This window comes from Chelonoidis abingdonii, chromosome 11 (genome assembly GCF_003597395.2).
Source record: "Chelonoidis abingdonii isolate Lonesome George chromosome 11, CheloAbing_2.0, whole genome shotgun sequence".
Lineage (NCBI taxonomy): Eukaryota > Metazoa > Chordata > Testudines > Testudinidae > Chelonoidis > Chelonoidis abingdonii.
Window position 1 is genome coordinate 5058612 of NC_133779.1, and position 18184 is coordinate 5076795.

The 18184-nt window shown below is 51.9% G+C and overlaps 1 protein-coding gene across 1 annotated transcript in view; it reads left to right on the forward strand.

The window, feature by feature from the left end:
* SLC1A5 (solute carrier family 1 member 5) overlaps positions 1–17819 on the forward strand; it is a 29454-nt gene extending 11635 nt beyond the window's left edge. The window contains exons 2-8 of the mRNA XM_032797979.2: positions 5129–5171; positions 6349–6435; positions 7506–7672; positions 10229–10462; positions 11338–11532; positions 12910–13044; positions 14057–17819. Coding sequence (XP_032653870.1) covers positions 5129–5171; positions 6349–6435; positions 7506–7672; positions 10229–10462; positions 11338–11532; positions 12910–13044; positions 14057–14294 — 1099 coding nt within the window. The 3' untranslated portion in view covers positions 14295–17819. The remainder of the gene's footprint in view (positions 1–5128; positions 5172–6348; positions 6436–7505; positions 7673–10228; positions 10463–11337; positions 11533–12909; positions 13045–14056) is intronic.
* Positions 17820–18184: the final 365 nt, after the last annotated feature.

An 18184-nucleotide genomic window follows, 5' to 3' on the forward strand; every position in this document is an offset into this window, starting at 1 on the left:
AGATCTATGGGTGATCCTTAACTAAGAGGGCTGGTCAGTATGTTCAGAGGAAGGTGGTGGGACCCAAAGGATCAATTGGGGCTGATGGGTCAAGCACAATGTAACATACAACTGTGTGAAACTGACCAAAGGAATTATTTTCCTATAGAAACTTGCCAATCTACCTAGTGTCAAAGGCCTGTGCAGTGTTCTCAACCCTGGCAGCTCCCCAGTGAGACCAGTGTTGTCTCTGTGCTCCAGGTAGGAAGCAAAGAGGTTGTGTCTCTTGCAGATAGAGAGATGTGTAGAGGACAGAGGCATGTATGTTGGATATATCCATAGAGTGGGTATCACAACTGACTTGTGGGTGCCAGGCATAAATTCCTTTATCCAGTAGATGGGTGGCATGTAGCAGGGCTGATCAAAGACGACAATAGAAACTGCAGCTGTCGGGGAAAGAGGTGATGGATCCGGATATCAGAGACAACTAGTCAGGTGCAGCATAGCATGCTCCAGGATATGCAGCTAAGCTGGTATTTACTCTGCTGGGAACAGTCATTCTGTTGTCTAATGGCTCACCGAAGTGGATGATCTGATCAGACAGATCGCTACTAAATGAAAGTGACAAAGGCGCATGAAAAGGCCCCATGGACAACTTGTGAGGCCTTTGTGTCAAACCTTTGATGGAGGGGGGTGGAAGAGCAGGGAAGCTGTTACTAAAAATTCCTTTATAATATGGTCCTGTCACCAGGTGATGGGGTTCTTAGCACCCAGGATTCCTGTTAACTCAGAGCAGCCTGGATTCTAACTCTCTCCTCAGATCAACAGAATTGCCTATGAAGTTCCAATCCAATAAAAACATTGCTGCAGATGACAATGTGCTTCCCTTGGAAAATTAGTCAACCTGATGATCACAAGAAGGAACGAGGAAGTGTGGCCCACTGGACTGGGACTTGGGACCTGGGTTCTAGTTCCAGATCTGACACTGACTTGCTGGATGACCTTGGGCGAGTCACTCCTCTTCTGCTCCTCCCTCCCTCCCCTCCAAAATATGCTGTTCCTTGGTTTCCCCTCTTGCTAGATGCAGGTACTGGTCACAACACAGTGGGACTCCCTAAGTCAGTTGAGACCTCTGTAATACATGTAAAGTGAGCCCAGTGGGATAGGGGAGACCTTACAAATGTGGGGTTCCATGGTGCCATCTTTTAGTGGCTTTCAGGTGAGAATATCACTCCAGTGCAAGTCCATCTTGGAGCACACCTACCACGCCCCAACCCTGACTCGTAAGGATGTCATTGAGTTCTGAGCAGAAAGGGCGATGCGGGCTCCTGCTCTCCTTCTAACTGGGTATTGTGCTTCTAGCAAGCAACCCAAAAAGCCATGCAAACAGGTCAGATCCAAAGCCTCCATGTCAGGACTTCTGGGTTCTATCCCCAGTGCTGACACTGCAACCTTGGAAGAAGCACTTGATCTCTTTGATTTTGTAAAATGGCTAGAAGCTCACCGTGGTTGTGAGAGTCAGGGCTTGTCTAAAGAGGGATGTTGCCAGATCAGGCTGTTTTAATGAATCCTATTTAGAACAGAGTGACTCCACTTCACAGTTTGTCTGCTTAAGGGTCACATAGATGCATTCCTAACTACTCTGTTGCTGACATTTCTCCTGTTGCTATCCCACACTGCACTGCTTCACATCTGGATGGACCTATCTATGCTGCCTTCTGCTTTGGGCTCATCTTGATTGGATGCATACTCTGTTGTGGCATGCAGCCAGCTTTACCCTTCTACAGTACCAGGTAGGGGTGAGTTCATGCCCCGTATTTCCAGGAGACCTGCAGACCACCTGAGTTTGCTTGCAGCTCTCCAGCAAGAGCAGTGTCCAGCATTGGACTGCAGACATCTACAAGACACTGAGATGCGGAGGCAGTGCCAGGCCTGGTTCCAGTGCCCAGCCAGAGCAAAGGGGCTCTGCCAGAGGTACCTGAAAACAAGGGATGAGAATAGGGTTTCCAGTAATGCTCATTACAGGGGTAGGTAATGGGACTGGACTCCACTGATGACATTCTTAGGGGCTGTTTTCTACAAAGCATCCAAGACAGTATGACAATACCCAAGATGTCTAGGGTCCTTTAATCTGGAGGAGGTCTTCTCGGGTAGACAAGAACTGCGTGACACAGCATGTGTGGAGTTCACACAAGAACCGTCTGTGTGCAGCCTGACTGAAGCTGCCATGGAGGAGAGATCTTCCTGAAGCCAGCTCTACCATGCTGTGCGGGGGAGGTGTACCTGTATTATGTGCCATGTTGCAATACAATCTAGGGGGCATTAAACAGCTCTCTTCTGGGTACCAGCTGTCCTCTGCCGAGCTGAGCTGAGCTAGAAGACAAACTGTCAGAAGTTATCATCTGTCCTCCATGCTCAAAAGGGCACCTGTGCCAGAGACTTAAAGCTATAAAATAACACATACCACAGCCAGTGCCATGGTGGGGGTTACTCGTACACAGTTCATGCTTGTTGTAGCAGCAGCTCCAGCAGGAACTATACTCTGGGTCCCAGGTTGTTCCAGTGCACTTCAAGTGAAGATACAATTAAACTGTATCAGGTAAATGGCCAAAATCAGCTTATGGAGCCACTCCAGAATTGCAAGGCATTTGTATCACCTCCTATAGGCTGTTAACCTTTGTGTTTAGTTGCTGTAAAGGTTTATCTCTTTACAGGTGTTCATAAAAAAATTAAGGCAGAGGGAACACTGTGCTTTAGTGCACACATTTAATGGCCATATACGCCCTGTAGCGCTAGTGGTCCCCTTCCATTCCTGCAGCAGCTGGGCAGACCCCATCCTCAGGAATAGCAGTGCTGCATCTCTTAGGTTTGCCCATTGCCTTCTAGAACAAGACTGCCTGAGGCCAGTTCTCCAACATGAGGATGGGATAAGCACCCCTGCAGGCTAATACTTACCTGCCTCCTACTCAGCACTGCTAGAGGGCTATACAACTGGGAAGAGAAGGGGGGAAGGGCATTCTGAAATCCGAGGGAGAAGAAATGTTTTCTCACTATTGGTATTTGGGGACTAGTAGTGGGAGAATACATGTGATCATTCTGATTGCCCTCAGCAGCTCGTTCCCATGGCCTATGCATCCAGGGTCCTGGCATCAATAAAATTAGCTCATCTCTTCCTCATTCTTGGAGATAAGAGGAAACCTTCAGGGAACCAGTGCCTGCAGCCTATGAAGGCAGAAGGGTGGAGGCTTATAGGAGAGCGTGTGGCCCTGGAAAGGGACATGATGGAGATTTTTTTTTTTGTAGCAAAGGTCAAGCACTGCCCCAAAATCTTGCCCTGCCCTGCCAACTATGTGGAACACACCACACTGGGACTGCTGTGGTGTGGGAAAGACCTCACTTAACCTTCTGCAGCAGGATAGGCCCGAGTGCCCCTCCTCCAGGAGATAGTGAGCGCCCCCTAGGCTGAGTGTGCCACAGTTCTGTGGCCTACATCCTTAGTTAACTTTCTGGGTTTCTTTTATTAAAGGAGTAGTGTGTTTGTGGTGGGTGTTACTTGTTGATTCAATGGATCTTTTTGTCCAGCTTGGCTGGGACATTCTATGACATCACTTATATAACTTTCCTCCATCATATGAATTCCTAATAAAACCAGTGCACAAACATGTCACTGTTTTAGTTGCAGCACATTCATTACCCCAAACTATCCCTTGGCCTTAGTGCAGGAGCACGATTGCATCACTGCTCCTGTTTCCCTGAACTCTTGGGACATGTTTTCTCAGAGGTTGTCTAGAATGTTCAGAAATTCTCTCCACCTCCTGTCCAGGTTCTCTTCCCTGGCTCCTGGGTGTTTTGTGATGAGCGTTTGCTGTGTTCTGCACAAGGTATACAATGAGGAGAAATAGCCAGCCTGGCTTGGTGCCATGGCTGCTTTTGCTTCGCTATTCCAAACATATGTGCCACTGTCATTTTGCAGCTGCTCTGCAGCCCTTGTTAATATTGGTGAACTTTGCCCAGGGATCAGCCAGACTTTGCAGCATCATTTTCATCAAAATCTCTGGCCTGAGGTGTATGGGTGGTGCAAAGAAAAGGCACTGATCTGGTAGCAGTTGCCCTTGTACCATGCAGGCCCCCCCATCCATGCAAAGGCATTGCCAAACTTTGACCTGAGATATTAGCATCCTGTTAATAGCCTTGCACACCTCCACAAGACCAGCCCAAGCAGCTGATTTCTCTTTCCCCACCCCCAAAACAAAACTCCAAATCACTAAGTGTTGACCACTAGCAGTGGGGGGTGGGGAGGGGAGGAGATGAGCTTCCAAATGGCCCTACACTTCTCTGTGCAGAGGGGAATTCTCATGTTGGGCTTCTTCTCCAGGGTGAGCTCTGCAGAGATCTCTAGGAATGTAGGCTGCTGCAGCTACTGCTGGTCAGCCCAGTTCTGCAGCACTGTCCTGTCCTGTCCTGTCCTTCTCCATCCGCGCTAGTTGACCAAGCCCCAAAACAGCACTGCATTCAGGAAGGCTGCTCCGGTTAAATGCCCCGCTGAAGTAACTGCTGGATTTCCTCTTCTCCCCCTCAGTGGCTGTGTCGCTGCGGCATCCAAACCCACTGTCCCAGACCTGTGACTGCCAGTACACGTGCCTTATCCTGACATGAGCACAGTGCTCCGTGTGTCTCCAGGGTGGCCTGATTAGCAGTTTGAAAATGGTGCTGGCAAAATACAGATGAATGATGGGATGTTTGGAGGGGGTGTGTTTCTCAGATCTCCTTCCCCAAACTCCGAAAGTCCTCTAGGTTCTGGGAGGCTTCCCACTATGCAATGTGAGAAAAATCCTAGAGCATTGAGTTGAGCGGCAGAACTTGGCACTATGGGGATAGCTGCCCAGAACGCTACCTGCTTCATTTGAACAACTTCAGAGCTGTGTGGCTGCAGTAATTAACAAGGGTTGTACCTTAAGGTGACATAACGGCTCCGAGCTACATACTCAATTCTATACAGTTAATTCAGAGTACCGAGAGTGAACAAACTAGATGTAACTTTCCTGTATAGACAAACCTTTGCTCTGAGATGTCTAATGCAAAGTGGGCCGATTCAGTGACCTTGTATTTCTCTGAAGCTTCGCTGTCTAAATCTTTTCCTTCTCCACAGGAACATCTTCCCTTCCAACCTGGTGTCGGCGGCATTCCGCTCGGTAAGTGACTCGCTGCATCATCCCACACGCTGTGCTTTGTCCCGCAGGTCTCCCCTTAATAATCGATCTAGAAACTGTCGTTGGGCTAGTTGTCCAAGTATAGGACACCGTCCTAATGCTACCTGCACTGCAGATCTCCTCCGTGTTGGGGGCAGAACAGTCCTGTCGCAGTTCAGTAGTGTAGCTGGAACCTAGTGTGTTCCCCAATTTTCATACTGCAGATGGTACCTTGTTTTGTGCATGTTGCTGGCAGCCAGCTCCCCAGCACTGAATCTCATGGTGTATTGCAGGACTCTCAAGAGCTGCCTTCTATAGGCTTAGCGTGGGAGAGAAGCGTCCTCAATATGTTTATACGGCACCTAGCACAGTGGGGCATCTCGGCAGAGAATAAACGATGAACCTGTTGGGTGCATAATGCCTGCTCTAGAGATACAGTGGTGGTTTTGCTGTGTCACTCTAAATTAGGATCAGGTAGATCCAAGTGGTACTCAGATCTCTCCAGGTTCGTGTAATGGGTGTGCCATGGTATCTGACGGCCTCCTGAGACTGAAAAAGGACAATCAGTGTGTGCCCTTTAGCGAGAGAGAGAGCCCTTAAAGGAGAGCTAAGCTCAGGTGGGTGGGGTGGTAGGGGAACTCAGGCTGAGAAACCAAGGCAAATCCCAGTTAGGGATGTAAATTGGCCCCTTCTCCATTGTGTGGGAACTGCCTGCTCGCACTGCAGTGCATTTAATGCATCTGGATTCTAAAAATACACCTGGGAACTGGCGAGCTCTGTGGCTAAGCACCTGGTTATAGGATTTGGATAGCAGGTGAAGGCCTCAGTGTAAGCACTGTGGTAATTGCAGGGTTTACATACAATGTAGTTTGGCAGGTGCAGTTACTGCTAATGGAACAAGGGGGTCATAAGCAAATCTGTCACAGCACTAACCTTTGGGTTATACTCATTTGTGGCAATTATGCTGCGGTTGTAGATGTAATTGCAGTGTAACTGGTCACTATGCTGTACAGTGTGACCTATAACTTCCTTCTGAGCGTGCAGACTCCTCCACTCTGTTGGCCATTAAACAACATTGGGCGGGTTTTTCCATCTCAGCCTATCTTGTGATTAATCCCACACAGGTTAGGGGCCTACAAGACATGGGTGAAACAGTTTATCTCCCGTTTTGTCTCTCCAGTATGCTACTCACTACAAGCTAGTGGTGATCAGGAAGAACATCACTGATGAGCTCGGAGTTTTCAATGAAACTGTCACAGAGGAGAAGGTAAGAACCTCATCTGGGGGAACGGCGCTGCTACAAGCCGCTCTGGTCTGATCCCTGCTAAGATGAACCTTCAGCCTTACCTCTGCTGCTAAGAACACAGGAAGCAGGTGAAACTGCTGTCCTCCCAACCCCTTGTCAGAAGCCGCACACACAGGCCTCTGCTTTACAGCAGAGCCAGGGACTAAGCTGCCCTGAGTTGGTCCCATTTGCTCATATGGGGTTGGTTAGTGGTGAGGCCAGTTGGGGTGGGACCATCTAAATCCGCTAAGCTGTTGTCTGTTTGGATTGGAGGGGACTTGGTGCTGAGAGTCCTGTCCAGACGGGAACTCTCCAGTCCCACCCTAATTCCTCCTTGTCTGTGACTAGGACACTGCTGGTGCCCCGTTGACCTCTTCTCCCTTGCTCTGGAATAGGACATAGTTGCAGGGAGCTTCTTCATGGCCTGGACGTAGTAGTCTCTCAGAACTAGAGGCTTTGCGTCCTGCTATATTCCCTTCCCAGCTGTGTCCAAGGAACCCCTGGGAGAGCCAGACAGGCCTCCTTAGTACACACCTGGTACCATTTCCCAAAGATGAAGCCCCGTATTTTTAAAAATTAGATGGTGACTGGATAGGTGTGATCTGAGAACAGGCCATTCCCACTGCTCCTCTTTGTCCTCGGTCAAGTGGTTATGGAAGGACTCTTATGTATGACGCCAACCTTCACAAATGCTATCCAGACCATCTCCCTTATTCCTGGAGATGCCACCCAGCATAGTCTGCTATGGAGGCTCATGACTGTACAGACAGTACAGTAGTGTGAGTGCTGGGCAGAGGATTGCAAAGACAAGACCCAGGCAGTGCGTATGTCTGTGCCCTGCAAATGGAGGGAAGTCACCTCTCCAGGTTCTCCAGCCTTCTGAGACCTTAAAGTACTGATGGCTAAAGTTCTACAAGGCTCTCCTTCCTTGCGAAACTCATGCCTGTCAAGCATCCACAAATAGCTAGAGTCTTTCTCTGTTCCCTGGTCTGTTGTCTTCTCTGAGCTTCCTTGTTCCTCTGATGACAAATGTTGATTTCTTCTCTGCTCAGGTTCCCCTGGGAGATGAGGTAGAAGGGATGAACATCCTTGGTTTGGTGGTTTTTGCCATCGTCTTTGGGATCGCTCTGCGGAAGCTTGGGCCTGAAGGGGAGAACCTGATAAAGTTCTTCAACTCCTTCAATGAAGCCACCATGGTGCTGGTCGCCTGGATCATGTGGTATGAAAGGGCAGCTAGTTGCACCTATTGGGGGAGAAGGGGGTTGATTCAGTGAGGGGTGGGCAGTGACTGGTAACTTGGTGATAAGACTCTCTCCTGTAGTGCGTCGCCCTGGGTAGATAGCCAGAGCTGTGGGGGGTGGATGCAAAGGCCCGTGGGGATAATTATGGAGCTAGATGAGCCGGTGATGGGACTCTACCAAGCTGCTCAGACAGCTATGTGGTGATTCTGTGCTGTAATAGAGACTGGTGTATCATAGACCATTCCACTTGGCTCAGTGCTAATTCGTTAACATCCTCACTCTGGAAGAGCTGGGCTCACTCACTAGTACGTAGAGTTAGTGCCTTGCTCTCAGGCCCTCCAAGAACTGGATGTGAGCCTGATTACGGAAAGGGAGATGTCAAGCAATTCATCCAAGGTGGCAGAGTCATCTGCAGAGCCACAAATAGAACCTATTCCTGCTCTGCTGACCTCGGGTCAGACACATACCGGGGGCGTAATATTATACAGCAGATGTTGTTGGCACTTTCTTTCCTGGTATGCCAATATGCCGGGTGTAGCAGTGATTATGTGTTAGTGCTTACACCCAACTCTGCCTTCTCCTAGCAGTTGGACGTTCCTGTTCTTCCTGCACTGTTGGGAGATGGGTAAATGACCTGCTGTATTGAAAACGCTATGGTGTAGTGTGAGATGGGAATGGAAGGATCATGGGAGTTTTTTCCCTAGCTGAATGGGGGAACCATTAGTGGATTGTAGGGTTCTTTGCTTCTGGAAGGGTCTGATGTTCGCATCTCTGTACCGGAAAGGGCAATAAATAGAAACCTCTCTCTGGGCTTGAGGAGTGGACAGCAAGGATCAGCAAAAGTCCTCCTGGCTATGGCTGGACTCCTTATCCACTTCTCTTGGGATCCTGCCCCACTGCGTACTCTTGTTGTATTTGGACTTTCAGAAAGCCTTTGACAAGGTCCCTCACCAAAGGTTCTTAAGCAATGTAAGCTGTCATGGGATAAGAAGGAAGGGCCTCTCGTGGATCAGTAAGTGGTTAAAAGACAGGAACCAAAGGGTAGGAATAAATTGGTCAGTTGTCACAGTGGAAAAAGGATAAATACTGGAGTCCCTGAGGGATCAGTATGGGGATCAGAGCTGTTGAACACCTTCATAAATGATCTGGAAAAAGAGATGGCCAGTGAGGTTGCAAAATTTGCAGATGATACAAAATTACTCAAGACAGTTAAGCCCATACAGACTGCAAAGAGATACAGAAGGATCTCACAAAACTGGGTGACTGGGCATCAAAATGGCAGATGAAATTTAGTGTTGATAAATGCAAAGTAAAGCACATTGGAAAACACAATCCCAACTATACATACAAAATGATGAGGTCTAAATTAGCTGTTACCACTCAAGAAAGAGATCTTGGGGTCATTGTGGATAGTTCTCTGAAAACATCTGCTCAATGTGCATCTGCAGCCAAAATGTTGGGTAAGGGATAGATAATCAGACAGAAAATATCATAATGCCACTATATAAATCCATGGTACGCCCACACCTTGACTATTGCATGTAGTTCTGATCGCCCCATCTCAAAAAAGATATATTAGAATTAGAAATGGTACAGAAATGGGCAACAAAAATCATCGGGGGAGTGGAACAGCTTCCATACGAGGAGAGATTAAAAAGCCTGACTGAGGCTGAGAGATGACTAAGGGAAGAAATGATAGAGGTCTGAAAAATCATGAATGGTGTGGAGAAAGTGGATAAGGAGGTATTATTTACCTCTTCCCGTGACACAAAAACCAGGCGGTCACCCAATGATATTAATAGGCAGCAGGTTTAAAACAAAAGGAAGTACTTCTTCACCCAATGCATAGTAAACCTGTGCAACTCATTGCCAGGGGATGCTGTGAAGGCCAAAAGTATAACTGGGTTCAAAAAAGAATGAGAGAAGTTCCTGGTGTATAGGTCCATCGATGGCTACTAGCCAGTTTGGTAATGGGCACAACCCCGTACTCCGGGTGTCCCTAAACCTCTGACTGCCAGAAGCTGGGACTGGATACTGGGATGGATCACTTGATAATTGCACTGTTCTGTTCGTTCTGTCTGAAGCATTTGGCATTGGCTACTGTCAGAAGACAGGATACTAGGCTATGTGGACTCTTGGTCTGACCCAGTATGGCCATTCTGATGTAACCTTCTCTCCACTCCCGAGAAGCATGTGCTGGGCAGACTTGCTTCTGGAGATGTGGACCTATGAGAAGTAGCATGAACTAAGAAAGGGATTTGGCCCAGATTTCGGTGGGAGCTTGAATATCTTTGAGGATCTGAGCCTGGAAGCCAGGACTCCTGGGTTCTCATCCTGGCTTGGCCACTGCACGCAGATCTGGGGAAAGACCCTTAACCTAGCTTTTGCTATCTACAAAATGAGGATAATCGCCAGCCTCTGGGAGGTGTTAATTGGTCATTGTTTGCAAATGTCCGATGCTGGCTGGCATAATTGTCCTGCCGTAGTGGCTGAGGGGGGGTCTGCCTGTCTTCATTGGTCTCTCCTGCCCTTAGGTACGCTCCCCTTGGTATCATGTTCCTGGTGGCTGGCAAGATTGTGGAGATGGAGGACGTGGTGGTTCTCTTCACCAGTCTGGGCAAGTACATCTGCTGCTGTATCTTAGGGCACTTCATCCACGGCTTCATCCTCCTCCCAGTTATCTACTTCATCTTCACACGCAAGAACCCCTACAGGTTCCTCTGGGGCATCTTCACAGCGCTGGCCACTGCTTTCGGCACCTCCTCCAGGTATGGCAATGCTAGCTGAGGGCACAAGTGCTTAGGGGCTTGAGTAAACCTCTCGTAGGGAGGCTTCCATCAGATCAGGGAGGCCCTGGCTGCTCAGCCTGGAAAGGAGAGAGGGTGATAGATACTGGGGTTGTTAGAAGGTCCCTTCATAGAGTCTAAGGCCAGAAGGGCCCACCAGCTTATCCAGTCTGACCTCACCACCCCAAAACCACCCTGCTGCTGGCACACTGAACCCAACAGTCTCTTTATGTGATACAAGAACCAGAGACAATGCTTGATTATGCTGAAAGTCGAGGAAAATGCTACCTCCTCTTCAGCGGTCCTGGGCTGCTGCTACTCCCATTGACTCCTGCTGGGTTTGTGGTTGCTCAGCAACTCTTAACTTGCAGCCATAGTGTTGCATTAACCTGTGGAACTCACTGCTGCATGATACTAACAAGTCTAGTATCTTTAAGCATCAAGAAAAGTACTCAGGTTTTTCTGGGCAGTAGAATCATATCCTAGGGAGGATGCAGTAAGTAGGGCTCTCCCTCCTTGGGCTTCAGGGATAAACACTTAGCTGGGGTCAGGAAGAAACTTGCTTCTGTTAAGTGAGGTGCATTCATTCTCTTGTGAAGCACCTGACTTTGGCTGCTGCACAGCAGAACATATAGACCAAGGAGGTAACAAACTTGGTGGGGGCTGTGTCCCATTTGTAGTGCAGCCTATGGGTGCCCTTCTCCCACAGGGAAGGGGGCCTATGGATCTATTAGGAAGTTCTGCATTGGCCCCTCCCCACAGCTGGGGGGCTGCCTGCCCTTACGTACACACCTGGCTCAAGGCCTAGCTGGGCTAATGCGTGAGGACTCCGCGTACACGCTCTGCTCTCTCCACAGCTCTGCCACACTGCCGCTGATGATGAAGTGCGTTGAGGAGAACAATGGTGTCTCCAAACACATCAGCCGCTTCATCCTGCCCATCGGGGCCACGGTCAACATGGACGGGGCTGCCCTCTTCCAATGCGTGGCAGCCGTCTTCATCGCCCAGTTGAACAACGTCCCACTCAACTTCATCCAGGTCATCACCATCCTGTGAGTGGGGCAGCCCGCACCCTGCTCTGGCGCTAAAACACTGAGCCACAGAATCTGCCCCACCCCACTCCGAGAGCTGGGCTGGTTATTAGCTCTGGCTTGCACAGGGGCGAGGGGGGTCCTGAGGCGCAGGGAGGTGATGGGACTTGCCAAGCGGTGGCGGGGCTTGGAATAGAACCCAGGAGTCCTGTCTCCATTTCAAATCACGAGACCATGCTTCTGCCCAGAGGTGGGAGTCCTAACTCCCAGGTTCTTGATCTAACTGCTAGGCACCGTTGTCTGGCCCAACCCGGATGTTCCCCTTCCTCTTGCGGCTTTCTGCGAGAAACTGGAAATCTACCTGCTTGCCTCACATAGGAGCTTGCTGCCAAGACCAGGGGAGATTCATGTGACGTTGGCTCATGGCAGGAAGTTGATTCTGTTTTATAACTGAGCTCAGTGAATGACTAGCTGAGCCCTGGCACTAACCAGTGTGTGTTACAAGGGTTAGCAGCCAAGAGACTGAATGTCCTGCCTCTACAGAAGTCCCAGGTCTTGCCAATCCAGGGGCTTGGGGAGCCCCTCTCCAACCCCCACCCCCACCATGCTGTGCTCTTAAAAAGCGACCTTCACGCCTGGGTTGTGTCTGCTTTTCCCCAGTACAGACACTGCTGGGGCGACGTTTGGGATACGGTCGCTGTCTGAGCTAAGGCACAGATGAGCTGTTGTCGTAGGAGCTTTCACTTCACCCAGCTGCTCTGCCCCAGCCCCGAACCCCCCTCCAAGCGTGGGCACTGAGTCAGACTGGGATACGCCGTTGCCTCTGAGTGCGGGGCACTCAGCCGTGCCGATCTATCTGGTACAGATCACACAAGGGGACCAGAGGGTCAGTGTCCAGATGGTCCCATGGCTCATTAGAGCCGGATGCTTCCTCCTTGGTCGAGGGATGCTGCCCACGCTCCTCCCCAGCAGTGGGTGGAAGGGGAAGAGCTCACTCTGCCCTTGGCTTTGCTGGCTGGCGTGGGGCCTGTCACTGGCTGGTCGTGCTGCTGGGAGGTCCCTTCTCTGAGCAGTGTTGACACACATCCCTTGGCCGTGTACTCAACTCAAGGATCGCATAGTTAGGGCACTACCCAAGGACTTGGGATACCTGGGTTCAAGTCTCAGCTCCACCACAGACTGTGTGACCTTGGGCAAGTCACTTGGCCCCTCTGTGCCTCAATTTCCCCATCTGCACAATGAGAATAAGTGCCCCAGGGGGGTTGTGAGTATAAGTGAGTTACATTGTGAAGTGCTTTGAGATTCACCAATGAAAAGTGCTATGTAAAAAGCACCCCTGTTGCACTAGTGACGTGTCTGATCTTTCTCTCTCTCTCTCTCGCCCCCTCCCCCGTGCAGCGTTACAGCTACAGCCTCCAGCGTAGGGGCAGCGGGGATCCCTGCTGGTGGTGTCCTCACCCTCGCCATCATCCTGGAAGCCATCGGACTGCCAACCAACGACATCTCCCTCATTCTGGCTGTGGACTGGCTTGTGTAAGGGGAGGACAGGAGGGCAAAGACACTGACGTGGGCTGTATGGGGTAGAACAGACAGATCTGTCTGGGCTCGGTGCAGCTGCCTGGAATGGGCCGGCTGGCTGGGTCCATGGGAATCTGCTTCCCAAGGGCTCCCTATATTTCTGCAGCCTCAGCAGAGCAAGTTAAAGCAGCTGAGAACAATCTCACACAGGGAGAGCCCTGGGCAAAGTGACACAAGGCTGCACTCCCCATAGGCTGTCTCCGCTTGGACAGGGCCGTTCCTTTAGCTGGCTTGCAGCTCAGCTTCTGCAAGGCTGGGGTTGCTGCGTTCGCCTGCCACGCAGCCGCACCTGCTCCCAAAGGGGAAGGGATGGTGCCACGTAGACAAGCCCTGCGGCACAGTGCAGTGTCGCTTTGCCAGTGGGCAGCTGAAGCAAGGGGGTGTGTGGGTCAGTCTCCGAGAGCAGCCTTTGGGGCAGATGCCTGCGAGGCTGCCCTTGCATGGAACCAGGCGCGGGAGGGGAGTGGGGGAGGTCAGGACGGAGGAGTGTGTTTCAGTCGTGGGCATGATCAGTGCGAGGAGGCTGATGCTGGCTCCTGTCCAAGGTGAGCTAGGGAACTAGCTGGCCTGGTTAGTGGGCTCGGTGCTACTTCCCCATGTCTGAACACTCCAGGCCTAGCAGCTAAAAAGCCTGATTGAGTGGGACCAGCTTGAAGAAAATCCCAGGCTCTGAATGGGATGTGCCCTGGGGCACAAGGGTGTATCCTGCGGGGTGCAGCATTCCTCCTGCTCTAGAAATCCTCTAGTGGCATCTGCCACAGTCACGTCAAGCCAGCGTCCAGCCCAACCAGAGGTCAAGAGCTGCGTGAGGGTCTCTGGGTTGCTGGGCAGGGGCTTTGTGGTGGCGCTGGGCTGCCGTCTCCTGATGGCACTGAAGCACCTGCCCCTGGTTCAGAGCTGGGGAGCAGTATCTGACTCCCTGCTGTCGGGTGTCTGCTCACCCACCGATCCTCCTGTGTTTGTTCAGGGACCGCACGTGCACCGTCCTCAATGTGGAAGGAGACGCCTTTGGAGCCGGCCTCCTGCAGGTGTACACAGAGAGGACAATGGGGAAGACTGAAGCCGAGGAGCTGATGGAGATCAAGACGGAGGCCCTAGGCCCTAGCAAGGTTCCAGGCGAGGAGGAAGGTTCCCCACTGATCAAGAGAGACGGGCCCATCCTGCTGGCTGCCGTTGGCTCCTGCGAAAAGGAGTCTGTGATGTAATCAGCGCCCGGAGTGTGGTTCTGGTTGGAGACTTTTTTTTTTTTTTTTTTTTTTTTCTTTTTTAGGGTTCCTTTTTAAAGATGTCAATCAGGGCAGAAATGGCCACTTCCGGTTTTCTTAAGCCGTGAACCTCCTGGGCCAAGGCAGTCTCGGTGAGGAGGCTGATTAGCTCGAGACAATGCTGACAACTCTCTAGAGTGACCCCCTGACATCCCCTGATCTGACTTGTGTGCAGGGAGCTGGAATCTAGGCTGGGCGTCCAGCCCCACCTCTTATTCCTTTTCTATGTTGATCCCATTCTTTTGACACTGGCTGCAGCCTGTACTGGCTCAGGGGCCTCTTCAATAACTCCTTGCCTCTGACCTTCTGCTGTCTGCCCTCCACCCCTGCCCCCTTCTGGACCAAGCAAGCACCAGAACTGGCCTCCCTGCGCTTTAAATGTGCTGAAGCATCCTGCGTTTCTTGAATGACGGGTAACGCCACTTTCCGTTGTGCGCTTGGCTGCGCGAGTGGAGGCCAGCTGGCTCGCGGGCCCCTCCTGACCTCTCCTTGCCTGAAAGACTTGATACTCTAGCTCAGCCAGAACTCTGGCTGGGGATCCCTGCAAGAAATTCCCCCGGATTCTTTCCATGTGGCTACAACTTGGTTGTGAAACAGCTTGTGCCTTTGTCTGTGTGGCTGTGATCCAGTCCTGTCTGTCATGCCGGTCCCAGAGGAGCCAGCGCTGACGTTGGTGTGGAATTGTGTGTCTGTGTCCCACGGTCTCTTGGTGTCCTGGTTGCTCCAGCCAGGCTGACGTAATTTATTTTGCTATTTAAACGATATGAGTGAGTTGGTCTCTCCAGACTAGAGGGGAGGGAGCCCTTAGGTAGCACCAATTGACTGGAGGCTGCATGTGGCATCTGCCATGAAAAGGGGATGGGATAGATCCTGGACTGATGGGAAATCCTGTACATCAACACTCCAGCTAGGCATTGCCTTAATTATTTGACTCCAAGCCCTGGTTCTTGGGCTGGACACTCCAGCCAAGGGTTACCGCTCGGTGCTGATGTGTCAACCCTCTGGCGCTTCAGCATAACCTCTGACAGGCTGCAGTTCCTCTGGCCCCGTTCACTCCTTAGCTTCATAGACCCAAATCCTGCAGGGCTGTTCCCATGCCAGCTGGACCCTGCTGCTCTTGCCTGTGCCACGATCAGCCATGTGGTGCTGTTCTCGGGGGGAGGGGAGGGAATGGCTTGTTCTGTTCTGGGGGCTGTCAGGCCCTGGTAGGGGCTAAGCTATTGACCTTGGCCACAGCCTCAGTCGGGTGTGTTGATCTGTTTGACTCTGTCGTATCTGTCCCAGAGAGGCTTTGGGGTGAGGAATCATGAGGGACGGGATGGGTTAGCTTCTGGCATCAAGGTCCGAACCCGTTTTAAACAGATGCGGGTGGGGGGCAGTCTAGGAGAAGATACCAGGCCCCTCAGTAGATCTGACCGGAGAGGGTGTTTGCGACACTGGCTGTCTCAGGGCCAGGCAGGATCTTGGATGTGATTGCCCGCTCTGCTGACTCCATATGCTGTTACTGACGCAGTGTCTCTGGCTGATTTCCCCCCAGGCCAGGCGCTGGGCATTTCCATTACTCAGAGTGGCTCTTCAACGCTGGTTTTCCTTGGGTTTTTGGAGGCCCTTCGTTTGCCCTCTAAGGATCCCTCAACTCAGGGCTGAGCCTGGCGTTCACTGGGGGGTGCTGGGAGAACCAGGACATTCCTGGGAGAGGCCAGGGCTGCCTGCTCTGCCCTGTCGGCCCGCAGGCTGCGGTTCTTGGCTAAACCTTGGCTGGTGCTGCTGAGCTGTGACAGCCTCGTCCTCTGGGCCGCCTCTCTTCTCTGAAGAAATTTGAGCTGCTAATCAGGCCTGGGAGAGGGGGAGAGTCATGCACCATTCACCAGGGTCTGGTTCCTCTTAGCCTCAGGCAGCCTTGCTTCCACCCAGGGGACTCCTGGCACCAGGCGAACATGTGGGCAGCTGCTGCAGATTGGTGATCCCCCCCACGCCCCCGGAGCCAGGCCTCGGGTGTTGAGCCGCTCGCTGGTGAGAACAAGCCCCGGCTGATCCCCGTGTCAACTCCCTTTTCGGGGGGGATGGGTGTGTTGTGTATTTTTAATGCAGCTCTCACTGCTGGGGACATTGGCACGAAATGGGTGCTTCAGGGCATTAAGTGGCCTTGTGCCAAGTGTGCCTCTGGCAGCCATCTCCATGGCAACCAAGCGATGGCAGACAGGATCATTACTCCAGGTGAGGGAAGAAACTGGAGCCATGGGTGAGCTGGCTCTAGAGGTACAAGCTGTACTGCCAGTCACGCGGCTGTCTTTGGGCTGTAGCGTGGGCCTCTTGACCTCTGCCATAGCTTCACGGTCACCTTCAGCCAGTCTCCTTCCCTGGGGAGGGCAGATGTCCTTGGCTGTGCAGATAACCTGGGTTTTAGCCCAGCCACCTACAAAACCCTCTGGCCCAGTTGACTTTAAGGCTGGCCAGCTAGCACAGCTGGGGGTATCTACTAATAGTCCTCCCAGGGCTGCCCACAATTCCCCCCCCCCCCCAAGCATTGACCCTTCTGCAGTTGCCTCGGAAATAATCCTTGGTCCAAGAAGCAGCGGCTGTGCCCCCAGATCCACACAGACAGGTTGGGCTTTGCAGGGGCATGCTCTCCTGGGCTAGCCTGTGCCAGTTGCCTCTGACCAGTGTGGCCTGGACAGAGGCTCCATCCCCTTTGTTCCAGCGGGGGGGTGGGGTGGGGGTGAGAAAAGGCCCAATATGGGGGATAACTGAATCCTGGGGGCTGTGATTTGAGGGGCATCCCCCACTGGGGTATGACCCCTGCTTAGGCCCCATAGCTGCTACGGTGATATAGCACTCCTCAAGCACAGCCCCATCTGCAGTCTTGGGTCTGTACTAACCCTGGATTTCAGATGGATCTTTGCCATCCTAGTCCTGGGGAGATGGAAGCACAATTTGAAGCAAGAGTAACTGTAGTGGGAGCTCTGATTTTCAGGCAGACTTTACTGGGAGGGACTGCAGGTCTCCTCATCAGCTGTTGGGTTTGAAAGCCAGCCGTGGGTCCTATCCCTGGAGACAAGATATTCCATCTCCAGAAGGTATCTGTGTGTAGGAGCAGCAGAACTTGGTTTACACTGGCCAGGCAAGGCTGGCCCACAGATCAGAGCCTGTGGTGCAGGCAGGTTGGGTACAGATCTATCTGAATCTGCTTCAGCTTTTTGGAAGCATGAGCACATCCCTCGACTGGTCCTTGGGCTGAGATCTCCCCACTGCCCCTCAGATGGATATGGATGGGGATGCAGGTGCAAGTCATGTCCAAAGTACACAATGCCAAAGGAATTGGGGTAGGAGCCCTGCAGGGGCAGTGCTGCTCTCAAGGGCGCTTGGCGCGGGTGGTAGCAGTTTCTGTCCTCAATGCTGCAAAAATGACTAACTCTAAAATGTGTCTAGTCTTGACTGTGTAGACAATAAAACAGACTGTCCACAGGTGTGTTTGTGCTTTATACGCTGTGACCCTCCTAGTGTGGCCTTGGGGGAACAGGTGGGCTGTGCTGCTGTGGCTGGTCTGGGGGGGGGGGGGAGGGCTCTGATATGGCCTGGGCCAGGGCCCCCTTAGGCTGGCATTGGAGGTGAGCAGTGAGCTAAACCTGAGATGATGGGTGTCAGACAGTATTTGTGGGGAGGGAGGTCAATAAAGACAGCAGAGTAAAGAACCAGGTTCTAGCATGTGGAGGAAGCAGGGAACACTGGTTCATGCAGGCCCTGGGCTCTTGGATATAGGGCCAGCTGCTGATGGTGCTGGGGCCAGGCTTTGCTTCCCAGCTGCAGTGAGTCAGGTTGGCCCAGCCATA